This window comes from Gopherus flavomarginatus, chromosome 17 (genome assembly GCF_025201925.1).
Source record: "Gopherus flavomarginatus isolate rGopFla2 chromosome 17, rGopFla2.mat.asm, whole genome shotgun sequence".
Lineage (NCBI taxonomy): Eukaryota > Metazoa > Chordata > Testudines > Testudinidae > Gopherus > Gopherus flavomarginatus.
The window spans coordinates 24694519-24715501 of record NC_066633.1 but is presented as its reverse complement, the minus strand read 5'-3'; the positions used below and the strand labels follow the sequence as shown (position 1 = coordinate 24715501).

At 45.4% G+C, this 20983-nt stretch overlaps 1 protein-coding gene across 5 annotated transcripts in view; it reads left to right on the top strand.

Annotated features, from left to right (window-relative positions):
* NSMF (NMDA receptor synaptonuclear signaling and neuronal migration factor) overlaps window positions 1–19308 on the top strand; it is a 99009-nt gene extending 79701 nt beyond the window's left edge. For 4 of the 5 annotated variants that reach the window (XM_050926523.1, XM_050926524.1, XM_050926522.1 and 1 more), the window contains 9 exons: window positions 236–325; window positions 2749–2870; window positions 4356–4439; window positions 5252–5285; window positions 5636–5706; window positions 8907–8986; window positions 10145–10247; window positions 11946–12021; window positions 16191–19308. In XM_050926523.1, the coding sequence (XP_050782480.1) occupies window positions 236–325; window positions 2749–2870; window positions 4356–4439; window positions 5252–5285; window positions 5636–5706; window positions 8907–8986; window positions 10145–10247; window positions 11946–12021; window positions 16191–16288 (758 nt within the window). In that variant the 3' untranslated portion in view covers window positions 16289–19308. Of the gene's footprint in view, window positions 1–235; window positions 326–2748; window positions 2871–4355; window positions 4440–5251; window positions 5286–5635; window positions 5707–8906; window positions 8987–10144; window positions 10248–11945; window positions 12022–15995 lie in introns of all 5 variants that reach the window. The other variant, XM_050926521.1, reaches the window with a different exon arrangement.
* Window positions 19309–20983: the final 1675 nt, after the last annotated feature.

Genomic DNA, 20983 nt, shown 5'->3' with positions numbered 1-20983 from the left:
GATTACCAAGTTCCTCTTCTGTGTCTCACTCACCAGCACACACTTGTGTGCAGAAATTGACACCTGTATCCCATCAGCCATATGCTGGGCACTTGTTTGTCACATGGAAGAACAAATATGCAAGTGTGTTTGTGATCTTTAGCGTTGATGGAACCCTGCTGGGTGTTGTGTGTTTTGCTGGCAGAGCAGCAGTGGCTTTGGAGTCTGTTAATGTCCCGGTTTGGTTTTATCCTAGCATTTGGTGAGCGGCGAGAGAGAAGCTTCAGCCGGTCCTGGAGCGACCCAACTCCCATCAAGGCTGAGTCCTTCCATGACTCTCGAGAAAGTGAGTTCTGAGCCCTTTGAGCTTCTTCCCATGGCCAAAGCTGCCAACCAAGGCATTGATTGGAATCTCATAGGAGTGAACTGTCCATCCTTCTGGCCCCCTGTGGTTGCTTCCTTTCATTAGAGTGAAGTAGTTAACACTCCACATATGCACATCTAGCCTTACCTCTGGTCCTCTTTAGTTGCGGAATGAATGCCCAGCAAAGTGTGGCCTATAGGCTTGTCACCACTTTCCGTGCTCCATGAGGGCTAACCACTGCACTGCACTGCCATGTTTACACACGTCAGCACTCCAGGGGTTAATCAATTGCAGTGAAGCAGGCTGGGGCACATGAGGGCCGAACACCTAGTGCCTACCTATCCCAGGCTGGCAGGAAGTCGGAGCACAGGAGAGGTGACCCTTGGGATGTGTCTTTGGTTAACAGCTCTGCAGGTGGCACAATCTGGATTTAAAGTTTTACAGCAGAGATGGTCTACTGCGGGGACCTGGTCTCCCATGGCTCTGCAGAGGTTTCACATAGGTAACCCGCCCCACACTCTGTAAACGCCCTGCATAGGGTGCAGATGTCCCCCAGGGATCCCCAGTGTCCTCTTTCTGCCTCAGCATGTTAGAAATAGTCCAGAATGTGGTGAAATCACTGCAGGCCCCTAGATTCCTATAGATCACTGACATATTCCAGGCTAGGGGAGTTATTCTCATGGTCGGTTATTCCTGGGCCTTCCTGTTCTAAGGATGGATCATATTCTTTAATCATTAAACTAATAAGCAAGGAACCAACTCTCCAAAGCCAGAGGGCATCGTGGGAGAGGGTGGGTGGGGAAAGCACTAGAAGGACCGGGTTCAAAACGTGACCTGGTTGTTCCCAGGCAGTCTGAATTCCACCCCTTCCCCAGCCATCTCAGCAACTACTGGAAAGGGAGCATTTCAGGAGGGGTATGTTCTCATCTGCACCTGTCACTGACCCTCTGGCTAGCACTGGGGGCTTGGCTCTCTTGCCTGGGGAGGTTTAGGTTGGATATTAAGAAAAACTTTTTCACTAGGAGGGTGGTGAAGCACTGGAATGGATTACCTAGGGAAGTGGTGGAATCTCCATCCTTACAGGTTTTTAAGGTCAGACTTGACAAAGCCCTGGCTGGGATGATTTAGTTGGGGATTGGTCCTGCTTTGAGCAGGGGGTTGGAGTAGAGCAGTGCTTTTCAAGCTATCTGATGTGGGGGAGCGGCAATTTTTTTTCCAATGTGCCAGGGACCGGTGCCATATTATTATCCTACTTGATGCTCTTATGAGGAAACTCGCCGCGGAACGGAACCGGCCTGGTCTGTGGGCCACCACTGTGAGCAGCACTGGACTAGATGACCTCCTGAGATGTCTTCCATTCCGGATATTCTATGATTCTATGTTTCTGTTGCTTAACAGTGCATGAGTCGCTGGCTTCAGGAACCACTCTTAGCCTTTAGTGTGCTATTATTTTATTTTGATTTCGAAGTATGTTTTCCCCAAGGAGCATCAAGCAACATGAGGCAGCGATTTATGGGAGCAGATCGAGGCCTGCTAGGTTTTTCTGGGACAGCTGCTGAGTGACTTTAGAGGGCTTCACCATTACAGTTTGGCAGGTCCTAAAAGTCCGATGAGTTTCTTTGACCTGCCAAGAAACTCTGAATCTGGGGTGCCACATTGCCACAACCTGCCTGCGACACGCCCGTTCAAACTCCATCATTTCTTGAACTGCAGGATTCCAGCTCAGTCTGGGTAGCCTGTGGAGCTGAATCTAGCACTGACTGAGTAACTCCAGAGTGACTGATTGCAGCGCAACACTTCTGTGTCCCAGGGAGCACTGCCATCAAACTGCCTCTGAAATAAGGGAGCTCTGTGCATTATTGCTGTTTCTTAGGGTATGTCAGCACTGCAGTCAAGGTGTGGGATTGTAGCATGTGTAGACAGAGCCACACTCGCTTTCATCAAGCTAGCTCGGGTTCCTGGAGCAGTGAAGTTGCAGCAGCACGGACACCAACATGGGCTAGTTACCCGAGTCATTTTCCAGGGCCCTGGATGAGCTGGTACAGGCTGCGCTACAGCCCATGCTGTTGCACCTTCACTGCCAAGTTTAGTCATGCTTGCTGCATTCAGGCCAGCGTGGCTCTGGCTATGTGTTGCAGTCAGCCCCCCAGTTGCAGCACAGGCACACCCTATTGTTACCTGTCTGGTTAAATGGCCCAAAGATTAGGGGTGAAGCACTGAACCCTTTGGAATGGTCCCTGTGGTGGGAATGAAGATTGTCACTTTGGGAATGAAGATTGTAAGTCTGGTGGCAAGTGATAAATTGAACAAGTTAGTCACCCTGCCAACAGGATGGTGTGGAGAATGCAAGAAGCCCTGTGGCCTGGTGCCTGGTATAATGCTTCTGTCCCGCTGTTGTCTGGCAGGCCATGATCTTCAGGACTACTGCTGTGCTCTGGATGATGACTTTGACTTGAACTGGGAAACAGAGAAGGAACTTGAAGCTATGGCGTGTGATGGAGATGACTTTATTCCACCAAAAATAATGGTGAGGGCTGTTCCCACCCCCCACCCTCCCTTGCCCATGCACCTCGTTCATCTTTTCACAGCTTGCTGATTAAGATATTCATGGAAGAAGGGCAGAACCTCCAGTTCCACCTCACAGCTCTTCAGATCTCTCTTGGGGCTACTTATGGGTAAGGGAGGACGCCATTTGTGATGAGACATGGAAAGGAAATTATCCAGCTTGGTTCTTAGATTCTAGGGGGAGTGTGCAGGGCTGGCAGTTAGAAACACCCTCCCTTCCTCATTTGACTTGTACAGTGCAGCTCCACAATGCCATTTGTGTACTTTAACCTGTTCTTATAGGCTAGGCCCTTCAGCCTTCCTTCCTCTTTACTCCTGTTCTTGCTGGTCTGGTTTAGTGATGTCCTTACGTAGGGTCAAATCCTGATGTCCTTCGTTAGCCTTCACTCAGGCAAATGACAATTGACTGAGCAAAAACTGAGTACAGAATTCTGAGTTTGACCTGTACTCAAGTGGCTAGTTGGGCAGCAGGACCATTGGGGCATTGCTGATGCTTCATCTGAATGGGCCCCCGCTTTGGCATGCCACTGGGTTGCTAATATAGAGAATAGTGGTGGTGAGGTTGTCTTTTCCTTATACTCCTCCATTTTATTCTTTCTCTGGCATCCCCCCACCAAGGCAGATTTTTTTTTCCAAGTGCAAGCGGTGGGGGTGTCAGGGTAAGACATCTCCCCACAGGTTTAACAGGAAATGGAAATATGGGGCCCGATCCTCTTTTAACTTACTGTCTGGGTCTAGGTCAGGAGGGACTTGAGTTGTGTCAGCAGAGCCACGATGGGGTGTGCTCCCACTGAGCTTTGTCACTGGGCTGATGCTCCAAGCGCTTCCTTAGTTAACATTTCACTGGTGCAGCTTACTAGCCTCCCTCAGTGCTGATGATGGCTGGCTTGCTGAGCTGTTCCCTTGCTACGGCCTGGATGCAAAAGGCTGATGAAGTGAGCAGTCAAGGAGCCCAGGGACTAGAGGGGGCCTAGCAGAGGAGTGGCCAGGATATTCCTACTGAGCAGGCTTTCACTTTAGTTACCAGCAGAGGGAGGAATCCCAGCTTTCCCCTGATACCAGTTATGAATTTTGGCTTGACGGTCTAGTTGATGCCATGTCAGAAGGGTGCCTTTAAGCAAAGGCCCTTACTGCAATCAGAACCGTACTGCGTAATGTGTTTGGCTGTCTTAGGCCATACCACTGTTTTCTATACATGGAGGAACTAGCTGGGCCCAGGGTCCCTGCTGTTTGCTTTCTGCAGTTCAGAGAGAGAATAGAAATACTGTAGCCTCTTTTAGCAGCTTATTTCTGACCTGAAAGAAGAAATATTTGCATCCAGAGGGATTATGGAGACTTCTTATGGAATAAGGATGCAGACAGCATCATTCCCAGTGTACAGTGCCTGCCCACAGTCCCTTTGTGTCTCTGCTCATGACCCGTTTCTATTTCTCATTTCTGTTCCTAGCTTATTTCTTCCAAGGTCCCCAAAGCTGAGTACATCCCAACGATTATCCGCAGGGATGACCCCTCCATCATCCCCATTCTCTATGTGAGTAACCTAGCTCTTTGCATGCTCGTTGGGTACTGGAACGTTGGGTTGGCTCATAAGTCGAAATGAGTTTAGTGATTGTATCCTAGTCCCTAGGTGGCATCAGAATGTCTCAGAAGAACGATCACACAACTGAGCAAAGCTGGCAAATACCTGCTCAAGAGAGGCCCAGTATTTTGGCAGCAGACATATTAGGTCAGGATTCAGGTTTATTGGCAGAGTTCTGTGGGGTGCCCAGGACTGGAATAGTGGGGTGGCTGTAGGACAGGCTGAGGGGCACTATCAGAAGCATGTGCCTAGGGACCTGGGACTGGAATAACAAGGGGGCTGTGAGCTGGGACTGAGGAACATCGTCCATGCTGTGTGACACCAGGAGTTGAATAGAGTCAAGGTTGCAGGTCAGGACCGAGGCACATTAGCAGAGCTCTGTGTGTTGGAAGGCTATGCCATTCTTTGCTGCATGTGATCCGTTCCTAGACAGTTCAGGACTCCACATATCTCTGCAGTGGCCTCAGTCCTGGGCTTACCCAACACATTTCCCTATTCAACGCACAAACAGTGTGCAGTATTTACTTTTTTAAGTCCACCTACTTCCTGTAACTTACAAAGTTTATGTTTATTGTAACACATGGATCTTAACATAAGGGCAATGATGCTTGTGATGTTGACTGAGACCACCAGTTAGTTTAATTGAATCCCAACTTACATGCTTACCTAGTGTAGCATTGTTCTCTGTCGCATGAGGAGATCTCTTTAAATGATGAGTATCTAGCAGCACCTAGGTTTGAAACATCCTTTCTGTTCGGTTCCAGGATCATGAACACGCCACCTTTGAAGATATTCTAGGTACGTGAGTGTTATTTTCTTTGTCTTTTCCGCCACTCAGAGTTTCATGTGAACAGTAACAGGGAACTAACTCTCCAGCAGCTGAGTGCATGGGGGATTTCATTGTAATCCAGTGTTCTATCGTATCCGGCCTCCATTGGGAAAAACTATGGATTCCTGACTGCCCAAGTTCTAAAGTCTGGGGCCTGTTTTGAAATCAGTGGGGCCTATGGGTGTTCAGAGCCTCTGAAAGTCAGGCCCATGATGTTTTACAGAATAAACACAAATGAGAGATAGGAAAATCTCTGTAAAAGAGCCAGTGTTTCACCTTCTGTGTGGCTCACGTCTTTTCCCTTCATTGTTTTCTGCAGAGGAAATAGAGAAGAAGCTTAACATTTATCAGAAAGGCTGCAAGATTTGGAAGATGCTGATTTTCTGTCAGGTACGTGAAAGGCATCGGGGCACTTGGCACTTTGTTAAAAGCCAATATTTTCTCCAGGAACAAATTAACTCCAGAAAACAATATTCCAAAGCCAGCCTGTAGCAGGCTTTTATTAAAGCAATCACATCTTTAAATTCCCATTTCCCATTTGCTGACCTCTGAGCATCCTCAGCTTGCTGTGATGGCAGCTAAGGACATTTGGTTTAGTGCAGCAAATGCAGGGTTTGGCAGCTTTTCAACAGCTTTCTAGCAAATCCACACAATCTGACTTCAGAAGGAAGCTCACAGACCAAGGGGCAGGGATTTGGAGCCTGATAGTTATTGATTACTTTCATAAAGAATCCTGCAGTATGCGTTAATATAGGAACATAGGAACTTCTATACTGGATAAGGCCAGAGTTTCTGTCCCTGCCAATGGCCAGCGCCAGACCTTGCAGTGAGCAGTTATGGAGTGACTTGCCCAAAGAGAGGTTTCTGCTGAGTCTTCTCATGCCCTGGAGCAGGAATGATGCAATCCAACCAAACTTTTGAGATTTTTGTTTTTAATCCTTGCTGACATAACTGTGGATTTTCTCACAATCCATATAAATGTGTCTTCTACAATTAGAGTAATGATGGTTTTCCATGCCTCCTGGCCTCTGTTTGCCTATCATTTCCCTACCCCACACCATCAGAGATCTTAAAGCAGCAATACCAGTCAGTGATTCAATGACTTTATCATTTTTGTGTAGGCTGCACTTGGTTACTGGATAGATTCATAGATTCCAAGGCCAGAAGGGACCATTGTGATAATCTAGTCTGACCTCCTGTGTAACAGAGGCCAGAGAAGCTCCCCAAAAGATCTTTTAGAGAAACATCCCATCTTGATTTAAAAATGGCCAGTGATGGAGAATCCAGCTCAACCCTTGATAAATTGTTCCAATAGTTAATTACTCTGACTGTTAAAAATTTAGGCCTTATTTTCCAGTCTGAATTTATCTGGCTTCAACTTCCAGCCATTGGCTCATGTTACACCCTTGTCTGCTAGACTGAAGAGGCCATTATCAAATATTTGTTCCCCATGTAGATATTTACAGACTGATCAAGTCACCCCTGAACCTTCTCTTTGTTAAGCTAAATAGATTAAGCTCCCCGAGTCTATCGCTCTAAGGCAGGTTTTCTGATCCTTTCATCATTCTCCTGGCTCCTCTCTGACCTCTCTCCAATTTATCAACATCCTTCTTGATGGGAAATATCCCGAATGTTCAGATAAAGTTTCCAAGTGAGATGAATTTCTTGGTCTCCCTTATTATTCCTCAATCTTCATATTTACACTGTGAAGATTTTAATCCAGAAATGTTATTGGGTCTTTCAAGAGCAGAGCTGGCTAAATAGTTAACTCTGATTATAAATATGTGCATGAATAAAGTTCGGAGTTCAGTTTGCTATGATCTGTGGGGGTATCCTGTTTACTATTCAAAAGTATAAAGGTGGCTACTGGGGAAAATGTTTTATATATTTTCAAGAATTAAGTGTTAAGTGTGACAAAGTTCATCCTCTACTTTAGTGGGTCCTGTGCTTATTGGCAGATTTGCTCACCTCAGTGATCTTCCCCACAGTCTGGGTCAACTTCTCCTGTGTCTGATAAGGAGTTAGGAGGTTTGGGGGCAACCCGGGCCCACCCTCTACTCCGGGTTCCAGCCCAGGGCCCTGTGGATTGCAGCTGTCTAGAGTGCCTCCTGTAACAGCTGCATGACAGTTACAACTCCCTGTGCTACTTCCCCATGGCCTCCTCCAAACACCTTCTTTATCCTCACCACAGGACCTTCCTCCTGGTGTCTGATAACACTTGTACTCCGTAGTCCTCCAGTAGCACACCCTCTCACTCTCAGCTCCTTGTGCCTCTTGCTCCCAGCTCCTCACACACACTTCCTCTCCTCTGGCTCCCACCTCCCTGACTGGAGTGAGCTCCTTTTTAAACCCAGGTGCCCTGATTAGCCTGCCTTGATTGGCTGCAGGTGTTCTAATCAGCCTGTCTGTCTTAATTGGTTCTAGCAGGTTCCTGATTACTCTAGTGCAGCCCCTGCTCTGGTCACTCAGGGAACAGAAAACTACTCACCCAGTGACCAGTATATTTGCCCTCTACCAGACTCCTGTACCACACTGGTTTGGATCTCTCATAAGGCTAGTTGGCGGAAAATTCATACTGGGAACTGCATCTGTTGCCATTCACAGTTCTCCTATCTCAGCTGTTTGAGTCATCCAGTCAGGAAGAAGAAACAATACCATGTGATTTAGGCAACCAGTCACTCCTCATGCATAGCAAAGAGGGAATATTCTAAGTGAACAGTTTGTGGACAACATGAAAGCTGAAAATTATTTAGCAACCCCTAATGTAGCAGCCGTGCTCCCGGAACCCAGGGGTGGTTCTCACATGAGACAGCAGCAGAAAATGTGACCAAGTTCACACCAAATTCAGGGCAGGATTCTGTGCAGCCATGCTGCAGGTTCACAGTGGGGAAGCAGTGGCCATAAGGAGCCTTCCCCGCTGCATGTGTCCGTGTAAGAGCTGGGCAAAGCTGTAGCCCCAGCACTGTCCGGAGCACAAGGATGGCTCTCTAATGGCTCCCCTAGGGATGTCTGGTGCTCCAGAGGGGAAGGGTGTAATGTAGCCAGGGCTCCATTCTCAGCTGGCTGGCCATCTACAGGGAGAGATCTGGGGGTGCAGACTGCCTCCAGTGCTGCTCCTGGGAAGATTGTGCCAAATCCTGAAACCTTTGCTGAGTTTTCACTCAGTTGTTAGTCAAGAAAATGTCAATTGAAGTCAATGGGAGTTTTTTCTGAGTAAGGACCGAGTGAAAACTTATTTATTACGTGGATACAGGTATGCTTTGAATTCTTCAGCGCCTTAGGGTCAGAATGCTTCACATCCATGAGCCACACAGCTGACTCTGACCACTGTATTTGCCAGTCAGTTAACCAACATCTCTGAGGCTAAGATCCCACCTAAGATGAGAAGTGGAGGCCAGGGCTGTTTATCCATCTGCCTGGAGCAAAGTCAACCTGCTATGTGATTTTAGTGTCATAGACTGGAGAGTGTCTGCTCTACCCTCGCCACCTCCAGTGCTTCTCAAACAGTCCCGCAGAAGCCTAGTCACTGGAGATGGGAAAAGCCAGGGCAGCATGGTGTGCTACCGTCATTCTCTCTCTTCTCCATGTAGGGAGGTCCTGGCCACTTATATTTGTTGAAGAATAAAGTTGCCACCTTTGCCAAAGTGGAGAAGGAGGAAGATATGATCCTGTGAGTCGCTTTGTTATTTCCCAACCCTGGGTGCCCTTTCTCTGGTCTATTTAATGTAGATGGGGGTGGGTAGGCTAAAGTTTTATTCATATATTCATTGTGATAATCTAGTCTGACCTCCTGCATAATATGGGCCAGAAAACCGCCCTGCATTAATTCCTGTTTGAACTGGAGCAGAGCTCTTAGAAAAACATCCCATCTTGAATTAAATATTGCCAGTGATGGAGATCAACCATGACCCTTGGGAAATTGTTCCAATGGCTAATTCCCCTCACTATTGCAATGTACACCTTAGTTCCAGTCTGGATTTGTCTGGCTTCAGCTTCCAGCTATTGGATCTTGTTACTCTTTTGTCTGCTAGACTGAAGAGCCCGTTATCAAACATTACTTCCCCACATAGCTAGCTAGGTGGTGTCCAAGTCAGCCCTTAACCTTCTCTTTGTTAAGCAGACTAGCTTGAGCTCCTCAAGTCTCTCACTTTGTCTACTGGGGTTCTGTGTCTGGGCCTTTACTCTCTACAACCGCTTTCTGCTGCTTTATTGCTCTCAGCATGAACCGATGCTGCGTTGTCTTTTTTAAAATGTCAGTGCTAGTAATATCATGCAGCACAATTGTCAGGAATGGGAGAAGGGGAGGAAATCAGAAGGGAAAAGGTTTAAGGAAAGTGTATTTAAAAACCCTGGCAACTATGAAGATGTAAAATTTAAAAGGTTTGGGACCAGTATTGAGGGAAGAGGAGTCCAACTGTACTGCCCTGCTTGGCAGAGGGAGAGCTGAGGGTGAGTGGTCAAAGAATTATTCTTTGGGGGGAAATGCCAATGCTTGCAGCAAGTATTATTCATGACAATCAACTGGCCGAGCTCTGCTTTGGGAGCTCACCACTGTGCCATCCTGGTAGAGCATCAACAACCCACCACATGTGAGTGCAGGTGCCCTGTGCTGCTGCTGCAGACCGGTTCAGCCCATCTTACATGCATGGAACAGGTGAGGTGGGGAGATTTCCATGGAAAATCTTGCAAATGAGCTCAGGGAGAGAGACTTGTGTCTCCTCCAGGGTGGTCCCACTTTGGTCTCCCTGAACAGCGTGTCCAATGCCAGGGTGCCTGACTCTGCAGAGGGATTTTAAATGGTAATTTTGTTTCCTCCTATTACTTCCAGCTTCTGGAAGCGGCTGAGTCGACTGATGAGCAAAATCAACCCTGAGCCAAATGTCATTCACATCATGGGCTGCTATGTTCTGGGAAACCCCAATGGGGAGAAGGTAGGTGGCCCTTGGCCATGGCCAGAAGCTCTCTGTGGGCAGGTCAGCTGGTGTGGCACAGAGTTGGGATATTTGATTAAAGGGCTTTCCCCTCTAATATTGAGGGGCATGTTGCCCTTTTCCCAGCCCCTCTTCTCTAAGGATTTGCCTGCTTTGCAGACATGCGCTGCACATCTCACCTCATGAAGAGAGTAGTTCGGCTAGTGTGTGTCTTTGAAAGGATAAACCACCCTGTGGGCCATACAGTAGATAGGCAGGAAGGGATACTAGAGGTGGGAGATAGGCAGGAAGGGACTGTTCAGTTTGGCCTGTGAGTGCCTTTCAGGAAAAGTGAAGAATGGGAACATAAGACCCTTCCTTGCAACCATAGACAAAGATCAGAGAATCATAGAACTGTTGGGCTGGAAGGGATCCCGAGACATCATCAGGTCCAGCTCCTGTGCTGAGGTAGGACCAAATAAACATAGCCCATCTCTGACAGGTGTCTGTCCAATGTGTTCTTAAAAACCTCTAGTGGCAGGGATTCCACAACCTCCCTGGGAAGCCTATTCCAGTGCTTAAGTATCCTTCTAGATAGAAAGTTTTCCCTAAATACTAACCTTGCTGAAATCTCCCTTGCTGCAGATTAGGCCCATTACTCCTTGTCCTACCTTTAGTGGATGTGGAAAACAATTAATTACTCTCCTCCTTATAACAACCCTTAACCTATTTGAAGAGGGTTGTCAGATCCCCCCTCAGTCTTCTTTTCTCAAGACTAAACAGGACCATAGATCAAGTGCTCAGAACTGGACACAATACTCCAGCTGAGACCTCACCCATGCCGAGTGGGACAATCACCTGCTAATACACCCAAGAATATTATCTCTTTTCACAACTGCATCACATTGGTGGCTCATATTCAGTTTGTGATCCACTATAACACGCACATCCTTTTCAGCAGTGCTACTGTCTAGTGAGGTTTTTCCACCATTTGTCCCTACCAATAACCAAAAGGGCTGATTGGGTTAGCCTGGGATAGTCAAAGGGAAGTACAGTCAATGTGAGTTGGGCACCTAACTCACAGCCGTATTCAGCTGCCCCTTATAGGCAGGATTCTTCCAGTGGTTGTGTGCGCTGACTCCTGTTGCCCAGCACAGGAGCTGTGAGCTGCTAGGGCATGGGTGGAGCAGGACCTTGCCTAGTGGTTGTGGTGGCAGTTCAGCATAATAGTGAGCATAGATCCAGCACCTACCGGTTGGAGGGTGATACCAGAGTCAGGGGCGAGAAGCCAAGCCAAAGGTCAGGGCAAGGAGGCAAGGCATAGACTGGAATGGACAGGACTCAGGTTGGAAGCAGGGGCTGGAGCAAGAGCTAGAGAAGGAAGTGGAAGGCAGCACAGCTGCAGCATGGCATGCTTTGAGCAGCCACTCTGCTGCTGCCACTGCAAGGCTCAGGTAGCAGGCTGCTGGCTCCCTGGCCGATCAGGAAGCATGGCTATTTGGAGAAGACTCGCTGAGCTTGCTGGGTGGCCTAACGACCAGGCTGGGAGCCAGCTGTTCTCCTGACGGGGCTGATCCAAAGATTTGAGTCTGACTGCTCTGAAGAGTGCTGAGTTCTCTCGTTCCCCATTGCCCTCTGCGTGCCCATCAGTTTAATTTGAAGCACCTAGCGTGCCTCTTTTGATTCAGCTACTAACTTTTAAATCTCGTCTCATTTCAGCTCTTTCAGAATCTGAAAAACCTAATGAATCCTTATAGGGTCGTCTTTGAGTCGCCACTGGAACTTTCAGCTCAAGGTAATTTCTTCTGCTATAAATGTGAGGGCGTGCTCCTCCAGCATCACTGCCTCCTCCATGGGCCCCCTTCACAAAGAAGCTCTCTTCAACTGCTGGAAGCCCTGCCTCAAAAAGCCAAGTCCCTGAAATCTTCCCCTCTTGGCAATGACCTTATCACTGATTTGTATGGTGAATTCCTCCTGGTCCGGCTTTTCCCCTTGCACATTTCCTCCCTTTTTTCCTTTCAGTTGCACCCGTCATTGTGTTTGTAGCTGGGCAGTGCCCTCCAGAGCTAATGCAGATCAACAAAAAGGGCCAGTAACAGAAGCTGAGCTTGTAATTGATGGTTTGGTTCGACAGCAGGTCCAAACAATTGAAAAAAATTCTCTTTGGATTGAATCAGATCTGAAATTTTCAAAATGTTTGGTGACTCAAAAGAAGTCCATTTCAGGTCTGTGCCAAAGCAGGGACTTGAACCTTGAGCTCCTACATGAAGCCACTTGGCTTAAGGGGTGGGAAAGTAGCACCTCTTTCTCTGGCTGGTTTGTGACTGACTGAAGTTTTGTGTCAAATTTGCAAATGGTTTCAAGTCAGCAGAAACTTCATTTTTTGTCAAATAAACTTTTCTTTAAAAAAATGTTGCCCAGTTCTACGTGGAACTAATACTGACCCTTCTGGGCAGAGGTAGCTTAGGAGATTCGGTAAGTTACCAGAGCATGCTGAGGTCAATAGGAGAGAAGCACATGCACATCTGAGAGTAGAATCTTTTCCTTAATGATGCATGTGAGTATTTCTCCTCCAGAGGATGCTAAACAACAGCACTAGTTCTGAACAGACTGCCCATGTTAACAGGAGAGCTGAGTGTGAACCATCTTTTCATAGTCTCTTCTTGTCTGTAGTTTGAAAGACTTTAGAGGCTGTAGACACCATTTCTTTCCTTGTATGGTTGATATCTGGCTTGTGGCTTCTATCCACCTGCTCTGTTTGGTAGATTTTCACAGTTTAACCAGTCATAAATACAAGGGATGCATTGTTGTCCTTGCTGAAGTTATCCACTGTGGTTTGCCGTTGCCAGAATCATAGCGATTAAGACCAGAAGGGACCATCAAATCATCTAGTCTGGCCTCCTGGCTATCCCAGGCCATTGACACCTCCCAGCACCTGCACACTCAACCCATCGACCGAAACGAGACCCAATATTCCAGCCCCCAGGAGACTAGACTTCTGTGCCACAGGCAGAGAATAGCAGAGACTGAGGTGCACCAGTGCTTGAGGTTAAGTGAGAGACACCCAGATAATCATGGCAAGTGCCCTGCACCCATATGCTGTAGTGGAAGGCAACCCCCCACATATGCAATCAGTTAGACCCTGAGTATTTAAGCAAAAATCAGCCAGCCAACACCTGAAAGAAAGAATGTTTGATGCCATTTCAGAGCCCTGGTGCTTCCTGTCCAGTGTCCATCTCCAGATGTCGCCATCCTAGATGCTTCAGCAGAAGAAGGTTTAAAATAAATCAGATTGCACTGAGGGTGGAAAAATTCCTTCCTGACCCCTGATGGTGGCTGGCTGAAAACCAGGGCTGCTGAGCCCTACCCCCCATTGCAAGCAACCACATCATACAATTTCACTCATAAATTTTGTCCAGCTCTTTCTTAAACCTAATTAAGTTCTTTGCCCCCACAACTACTATTGGAAGTCAGTTCCAGAACCTCCTTCCTCTGATGGTTAGAAACCATCTTCTAATTTACAGCCTGAATTTGTTCATGGACAGTTCATATCCATTTGTACTTGTGCCAATACTGTCCTTTAGGTTAATAAGCTCTTCACCCTCCCTGATATTTAATCATAGAATATTAGGGTTGGAAGGGATCTCAGGAGGTCAGCTAGTCTAACCCTCTGCTCAAAGCAGGACCAATCCCCAGATAGATTTTTGCCATAAATCCCCTCCTCAGGAACTGAACTCACAACCCTGGGTTTAGCAGGCCAGTGCTCAAACCACTGAGCTATCCCTCCCCCCCTCAATTTACCCCCCAATGTATTTAGAGATAGCAGTCATATGCCCCTCAGTCTTCCTTTTGCTAGACTGAACAAGCCAAGCTCTTCCAGTCTCCTCTGATAAAATAGGCCCTCCATTCCCCTGATCATAGTAGTAGTTCTCTGCTCCTGTTCTAGTTCACATTCATCTTTCTGGAACTTGGGTGACCAGAATTGTACAGAGTATTCCAAACAAAGTCTTACCAGTGCCTTGTACGATGGCATTAATGCATCTCTGTCTTTACTGGGTATGCCTTGCTTGATACATCCAAGGATTGCATTTGCCTTTTGTCCAGCTGCATGACATAGGTGGCTCATAGTAGTCTTGTGAATGACTCAACACCCAGCTCTCTCTCCTCCTCCTGTAGTAGAAATTCTTATTAGACCCTAAGCGCATGACCCTGCAATGTGTACTATTGAATTTCCTCCCATTTTTGCCACTCTAGTCTTCAAGGTTATCCAGATATTCCTGTATAAAAATCTGATCCTCCTCAGTATTGACGCTTCCCAACCTTCAGCAAATGTTATTAGCACACTCCTACTCTTTGTGCCATGGTCATTAATAAAAATATTGAATAAGATTGGTCCAAAGACTGATCCTTGAGGAACTCTACTAGTAACCTCCCTCCAGTCTGATACGTCATCTTTCAGCAGACCCTGTTGCCTTCTCCCTTTTAGCCAGTTCTTTGTCCACCTTACAATTTTTGTACTGATCCCCATCTTCCCTAATGTAACTAATAATTTACCATGTGGTACTGTGTCCACATATTTTAGATCTATTTATTTGTGTTACTGCATCATGGAGGAATCTAGGCAGTGTACAAATACAGAACAAAAAGACAGTCCCTCCCTCAAAGAGCTTACAGTCTGCAAGAAGATGAGCACCCTCACCCCGTTTGACCTTAACAAGATCATCCTCAGCTCCCACTGACTTGAGTTGAGGGTCCTCAGCATTTTGCCTGGAGAGGCCTTGCATTTTCAAAGTGCAAACCTAAGATCCACAACAAAACCATGCAGTGTGCATGGCCTTGGGCAGAGAGTTAACTGTATCAATTCAATGGAAAAGATTGTGCTTTCTGCAAACAATAAATCTTGTAGGTGGTGCCCAGCAGAGCGGTTCTTGGCTCTGCAGGAGAGCGAGGCTTGAGACTGCATTGCAATTTTTTCATCTCAATAAATCTAGGACACGTAAAGTAACCACTTTAATCCCTGGCTACGTGTCATGCAGACATCTCAAACTGACCTTAATCAGCTGTGAAAGAGAAAAGTCCCTCTCTCTGTTTTGCTGTTTAGAATCTAGAATTGTTTGTTTTTCTTATGCTTTGTGGAGGTTTGGGTTTTGTGAAGCTACACTGGCCATCTCCATTTGCAAGATTTCTGTAAAGTGACTGTCCTAGTGAAATACTTCAGTCAAGCAGGTGCAAAAAAGATTCACACCAGTAGCGAAACCACCAAAGTCCACGTTTTCCCCCAAAGTGTTCTGCTGAACTTTTCACTTTGGCAAAAGACAGATCTGGGTAGCTAAAGTGATCTTTTTGCCTTACCAAACTCACTGCAGCCATGGAGATTGGAGATCTCATAAGCATGAAGGAGAGGGCCCTCTGTTACTGTCTGACAGGTCTGACTGTGCCTTCTTTTGGTCCATAACTTCCCAGTAGGCCAGTGGCATGTTCCCTGCTGTCATTCTAGCTAGTGTCTCCCAGAGCTGGAGTGAGTTGTACTGCGATTCTCAGCAGCCACTGATTGTCACCTTTGCTGGCAATCTGTGCAGAGAGGCCAAGAACAGAATGGGACATGGAGACAGAGCTGTATCTCACCTTCTGGGTGCGGGTGGGCACACAGTGGCAGGCTGTTAGGGGAGCCCGCCTTGCTGTTGCCTGGGCTCTCCAATGTTGAGTATGAATAATATGATCACCCATTTTGGGAGTTGTCAAGGCAACACCTTTTATGGTTACTTTCAGATGGGGCAAGTGATGCCCAGAGTGAGTGACAGCTGTCAGCAGTGTCCCTACATGAGACTCACAGACAGACCTTCCTGTGTGCGTCATTGAAACAGGGAGAATCGATCTTTTTGGCTGCTGCAGGCTGCTTGGTCTCTGCTCTGCCCAATGCATCTCTGGGGTAACCTCTGTGCTTTGTTTTGGTTCTCATCCTAGGGAAGCAAATGATTGAAACTTACTTTGATTTCCGTCTTTATCGCCTCTGGAAGACTCGCCAGCATTCCAAACTGTTGGATTATGATGACATTTTATGAGCTGGAGAAGCTATTGCATGAGGAGAGCGATCACCAATGTCTCACAAGTCATGCTTGTGGCAGAGACTTTTTTCATTGGCACAGGGAGCCCTGCAGGAGGCAACAGTGCTGAAGGGATGGAAGGAAGAGCTGTCAGGACAAAAGGCTTTTGGGTAAAGACAGAGACTTGAAGGGGAATGGTCTGACTCCGCAGACACCGCCCACAGGGTCCTTGTCTCTCAGAGGGAGCTGTGTCAAATGGGAAATTTCCTTGCAGGACTGAGCTGTTTCAGGTCATGATGGGCCAGAATCAATTCCAGGTCCTTTTAAAGACATTTAAAGCTCAGGTTTTCTTATAAAAAAATAAAACAAACAATCCTTGCACTATAGTAAAGCACTGACTTGTAGCCCAGAGCGGGAAGGACATTGTACTGATGGGCACTCTCTAGCGGCAAACTTTGCTGTGCTAGAGATGTTGGAAGGCAAGGAATGCCATACTTAATCCTGCAAGTTTTGACCGGCAAAGTTCAGCAACCTAATGTGAATACACATTGAAATACAGAATTAAAGTTTAACATATTTTGATTGAATAGAAAATAAGTGCAATTTTTATACACAGAGGGGAAAACCCTCCCAATATTTAATTAGTTACAAATAACACATCAATAATCAATAGATGAGGTATTTTTTAGTCTGCTTGAAAATATATTCGAAATCGTAATATATCTTCTGTAGACATAGTTAATCACCAGCAATATGATTTTAATGTTACTTAGCAGACCCTGCATGTCTGCTGCATTGATCAGTCCTGTTTGGTTTTGGTTTTATTTTTAATTTCAGAGTAGCTGTGTTACACTAATTGTATGTGTTCTTATGAATGTATATTGCCCCTCCAGTTAGACACAACTTTGTTACTTTATCTTTGCTACTTGCAAAACTGTATGGTTTTAGTTTTGCTGAAAGTTTAGGTTAGAAATACAGTACATGACTGAGTGGAATCTTGGTCAGTTTCATTAAGATAGAATAATGAAGTAGAAATTAATAGCCATGTTAATTGTTCACTCAATATATTGCTACATTTTAGAAAGGTGAGCTCTTCTTGCAGACTGCAGGATGGAACAGAAGATTATTTGAGAATGAGAAATCCTCCGAGGAGGTTTAGGTGTTTGAATTAATAGAATGAAATACTTCTTGAAGTATGTAGCATTGGTTAGTAGCATTTTGAATCTTTCCCACGTTCATCTAGTTGCCAGTTGACTTACAAACCACAGTTTTTTCCAGCAATCTATTGAGCCGTTTGTAGTTCTCAGCTTTCCCTTCCAAATCCTCTTTGTCTGAGACAAACAGCTTATATAGCTCTCATTTGTGAGCAGCTATGGTTTTTGAATCTGGATTTGTGCTGAGTATCTTTTAAGGATATACTGTGGAATATCTTGACTTTTTTTTAGTCTTCTAGTATCCTGAATGTCTAGGGACTAAATATTACTGCAGTCTGCACAGGTCACCCTGGCCATTTGAGGCAATTATACCCTTTCTCTTTCAGATAGGTAAAATATACAGGAGAATAACCATGGAGCTTGTGCTCCTGATGTGTTCATTTGTAAAAGTACCTGGCTGTGCAGTGCAGAAAAAATATATATATAAACCTTCTTTTGAATTGTTTAAAAAAAAATTAGTTCTGATCTGTGGAAAATCCCCTTTCTCTTTCCTGCCTGTGTGTTGTTGTAATACTAGGGAGCAGGGCACTGGCTAAAACTGCTGACCCATGTACATTAATGACCTTTTATGTCAAATCTTTATGAAATAATCCACGTACAGTTAGTAGTGGGGGAGAGGGAGAGACAGTTTCCGATCATTAGAAATCACCCTGCCCAAGCAAATAGTTCATCAATATCTGCTTGCGAATGACATGGCCCCAGCTTGAGAAAGGTGAGCACATTGCTCTGCTTCTCCAGGCGGCCATCAGGATGCTCTGCAGCTGCTGGGCATTGGGGGCGCAATTCTTTTTCTAGTTGATTTATGCTCACATTTTCAGACTAAAAGGATTCTTGGCATCGCTACGGTGGTTTTCGAAGAAAATGTCACAGCAAATGTTTTTAAAGCTATATGTCACTGAACTAGCATCTGGCATGTGATCACCTCTCTGCTGCGTCAGGAGGAGGTGTGAGTTGGATATTCTACAACAGCCTAGAAATGAAATGACAGTGACAGCATTAAGATGTTAACGCAAAAACGCATCCATATTTGATTCTGTCACTTTCCAGGTTGCTTTCATGATTTGGGTTGTTGCTTACAATGTTAAGTAAAGAATGATAAAATGCTCTCTCGTCTCAAGTAAAGCCCCACTTCAGTGAATGTGATAGCATAAATGTAGCATTGTGAAAATACTATGTGACTCTGAAAGGGCCTTTAATATATAAACTTTGGTAATTTATCTGTATAACTATTGTATATCTATTATGACTGAGCACTTCTAGAACTAGAGTTGCAGTGGAAAGGTAGACTGTACAGTTGCATAACCTATCCTATGTGGAGATGTGAGTTTGAATGACTGTTTCAGATTGTTTTACTCGTCCAATTGACTGTATAGTGTAGTATATTGAAAATAATGAATGCATTTCTCTCTTTTCCAAAGATCCATCCCATGTAGTTTTATATTATTATGACATGAGCAGATTCTTGTATTTGCAGTGATCATTTGACTAAAGGGATGAAAAAATGTTCTGAAAGCTATAATTGGAAGGACATTATGGGGCTTTTATACCTCCTGCCTATCAACTATTTAAAACCTTTCGTGCTACTGTCACTTTTCAAGTTAATTTTGAAAGGAAATAATTGTGTTTTCATCCACTTCTAGCTGCCTGATCTTTAGAATGCCTGATGAAACAGGAAGGAGTCAGCTGGGCATAGGATGAAGAAAAACTTTGTAGCTATTTAGGCTTTAGAGGAAAACACATAGAATGTGACATCTTCCATTGGAACCAACATGTCAGCAGTTGCACACAGTGGGGCCTGCATTCATCAGTCAGTATATCATATGCACACACGGTGAAATCTACCCTATGCAGAGGGCCAGCTTCAGTTCTATGCACCACTTCAAGCCCACCTAAGCTCTATGGAATGGGTTTTGAGTAGTGCATAGGCCTTGTACTGTCATGCTCTGTTGTGTACCCATTGTGGCACGATGAGATACCAGAAGTATGTTTACTGACTGATGTTCACATCCTAGAGTGTGTCATTGCACCTATAAAATGGTTCTTTTCAGTTTACTTTTTTTTTTAGCTATAAAGCTGTATTAAGCCATGCAGTCTGTTCCCCAAATTAGTCCCCTTTCTAACAGTACTTTTATTTATAATTGCTATTTGAAACTTTTGGTGGAGCCCACTTCTCATAAATGTAGTGCAATTCTGTTTATAGTGGTTTCAGAGAAGCAGCCGTGTTAGTCTGTATCTGCAAAAAGAACAGGAGTACTTGTGGCACCTTAGAGACTAACAAATTTATTTGAGCATAAGCTTTCATGGGCTATAGCCCACTTCATCGGATGAATAGAATGGAACATATAGTGAGGAGATATATATACAGAACATAAAAAGGTGAGAGTTGCCATACTGATGCTAAGAGGCTAATTAATTAAGATGAGCTATTGTCAGCAGGAGAAAAAAACTTTTGTAGTGATGATCAAGATGGCCCATTACAGACAGTTTGACAAGTAGGTGTGAGGATACTTAACATGAAGAAATAGATTCAATGTGTGTAATGGCTCAGCCATTCCCAGTCTCTATTTAAGCCTAAATTGATAGTATCTAGTTTGCATATTAATTCAAGTTCAGCAGTTTCTCGTTGGAGTCTGGTTTTGAAGCTTTTCTGTTGCAAAATTGCCCCCTTTAAGTCTGTTACTGAGTAGCCAGAGAGGTTGAAGTGTTCTCCTGCTAGTTTTTGAGCATTATGATTCCTGATGTCAGATTTGTCAATTTATTCCTTTACGTAGAGACTGTCCGGTTTGGCCAATGTACATGGCAGAGGGGTTGGCATCATGATGGCATATATCATCACATTGGTAGATGTGCAGGTGAATGAGCCCCTAATGGTATGGTTGATGTGATTAGGTCCTATGATGGTGTCACTTGAATAGATATGTGGACAGAGTTGATAGTGGAATGAGACAAAAGTCCCTAATTGCTTAGCTACTTTTCATTTGGCTTTCAGTCCTTAAGGGCCTTGTCTACAGTGAGCTTTTTGTTAAGATTTCCCACCATTATGCTACAGCAGGTCAGCTCCACTAAAAGGAGTGTGCTGCTATAGACCCAGCCACAGGTATTTTAACACCTGTTTTGTCTAGACCTGCTGTGATCAGAGGCTGGATGAAACAGTGGTAAAATGCCAGCATCTGGGTTATTCTGACCCTTGTTCTGGTGCTAGCACAGTCAAAATACACCTGAGCTAGGGCAGTGGATGGAAATTTTAACAAAGATCACATGGTAGACACATGGTAAACTGGGGAGACTTATGGTAGACACAGTTTATTGAGAAACATCACTCCACTCTAGTGAGTTTGAGTGCATGCAACAGTTATCAGCTGTAAATGTTCAGTACAGCTTTCTAATGGGAGTGTCATCTCCCCCTTCTCCACTGCTCTGGCTGAGCAGGAGCAGAGAGAAGTTTGTTGGGCCCTGGATGGAGAAGTAGGGAGGAGTCTTGCAGAAGCTGCTTCCAATA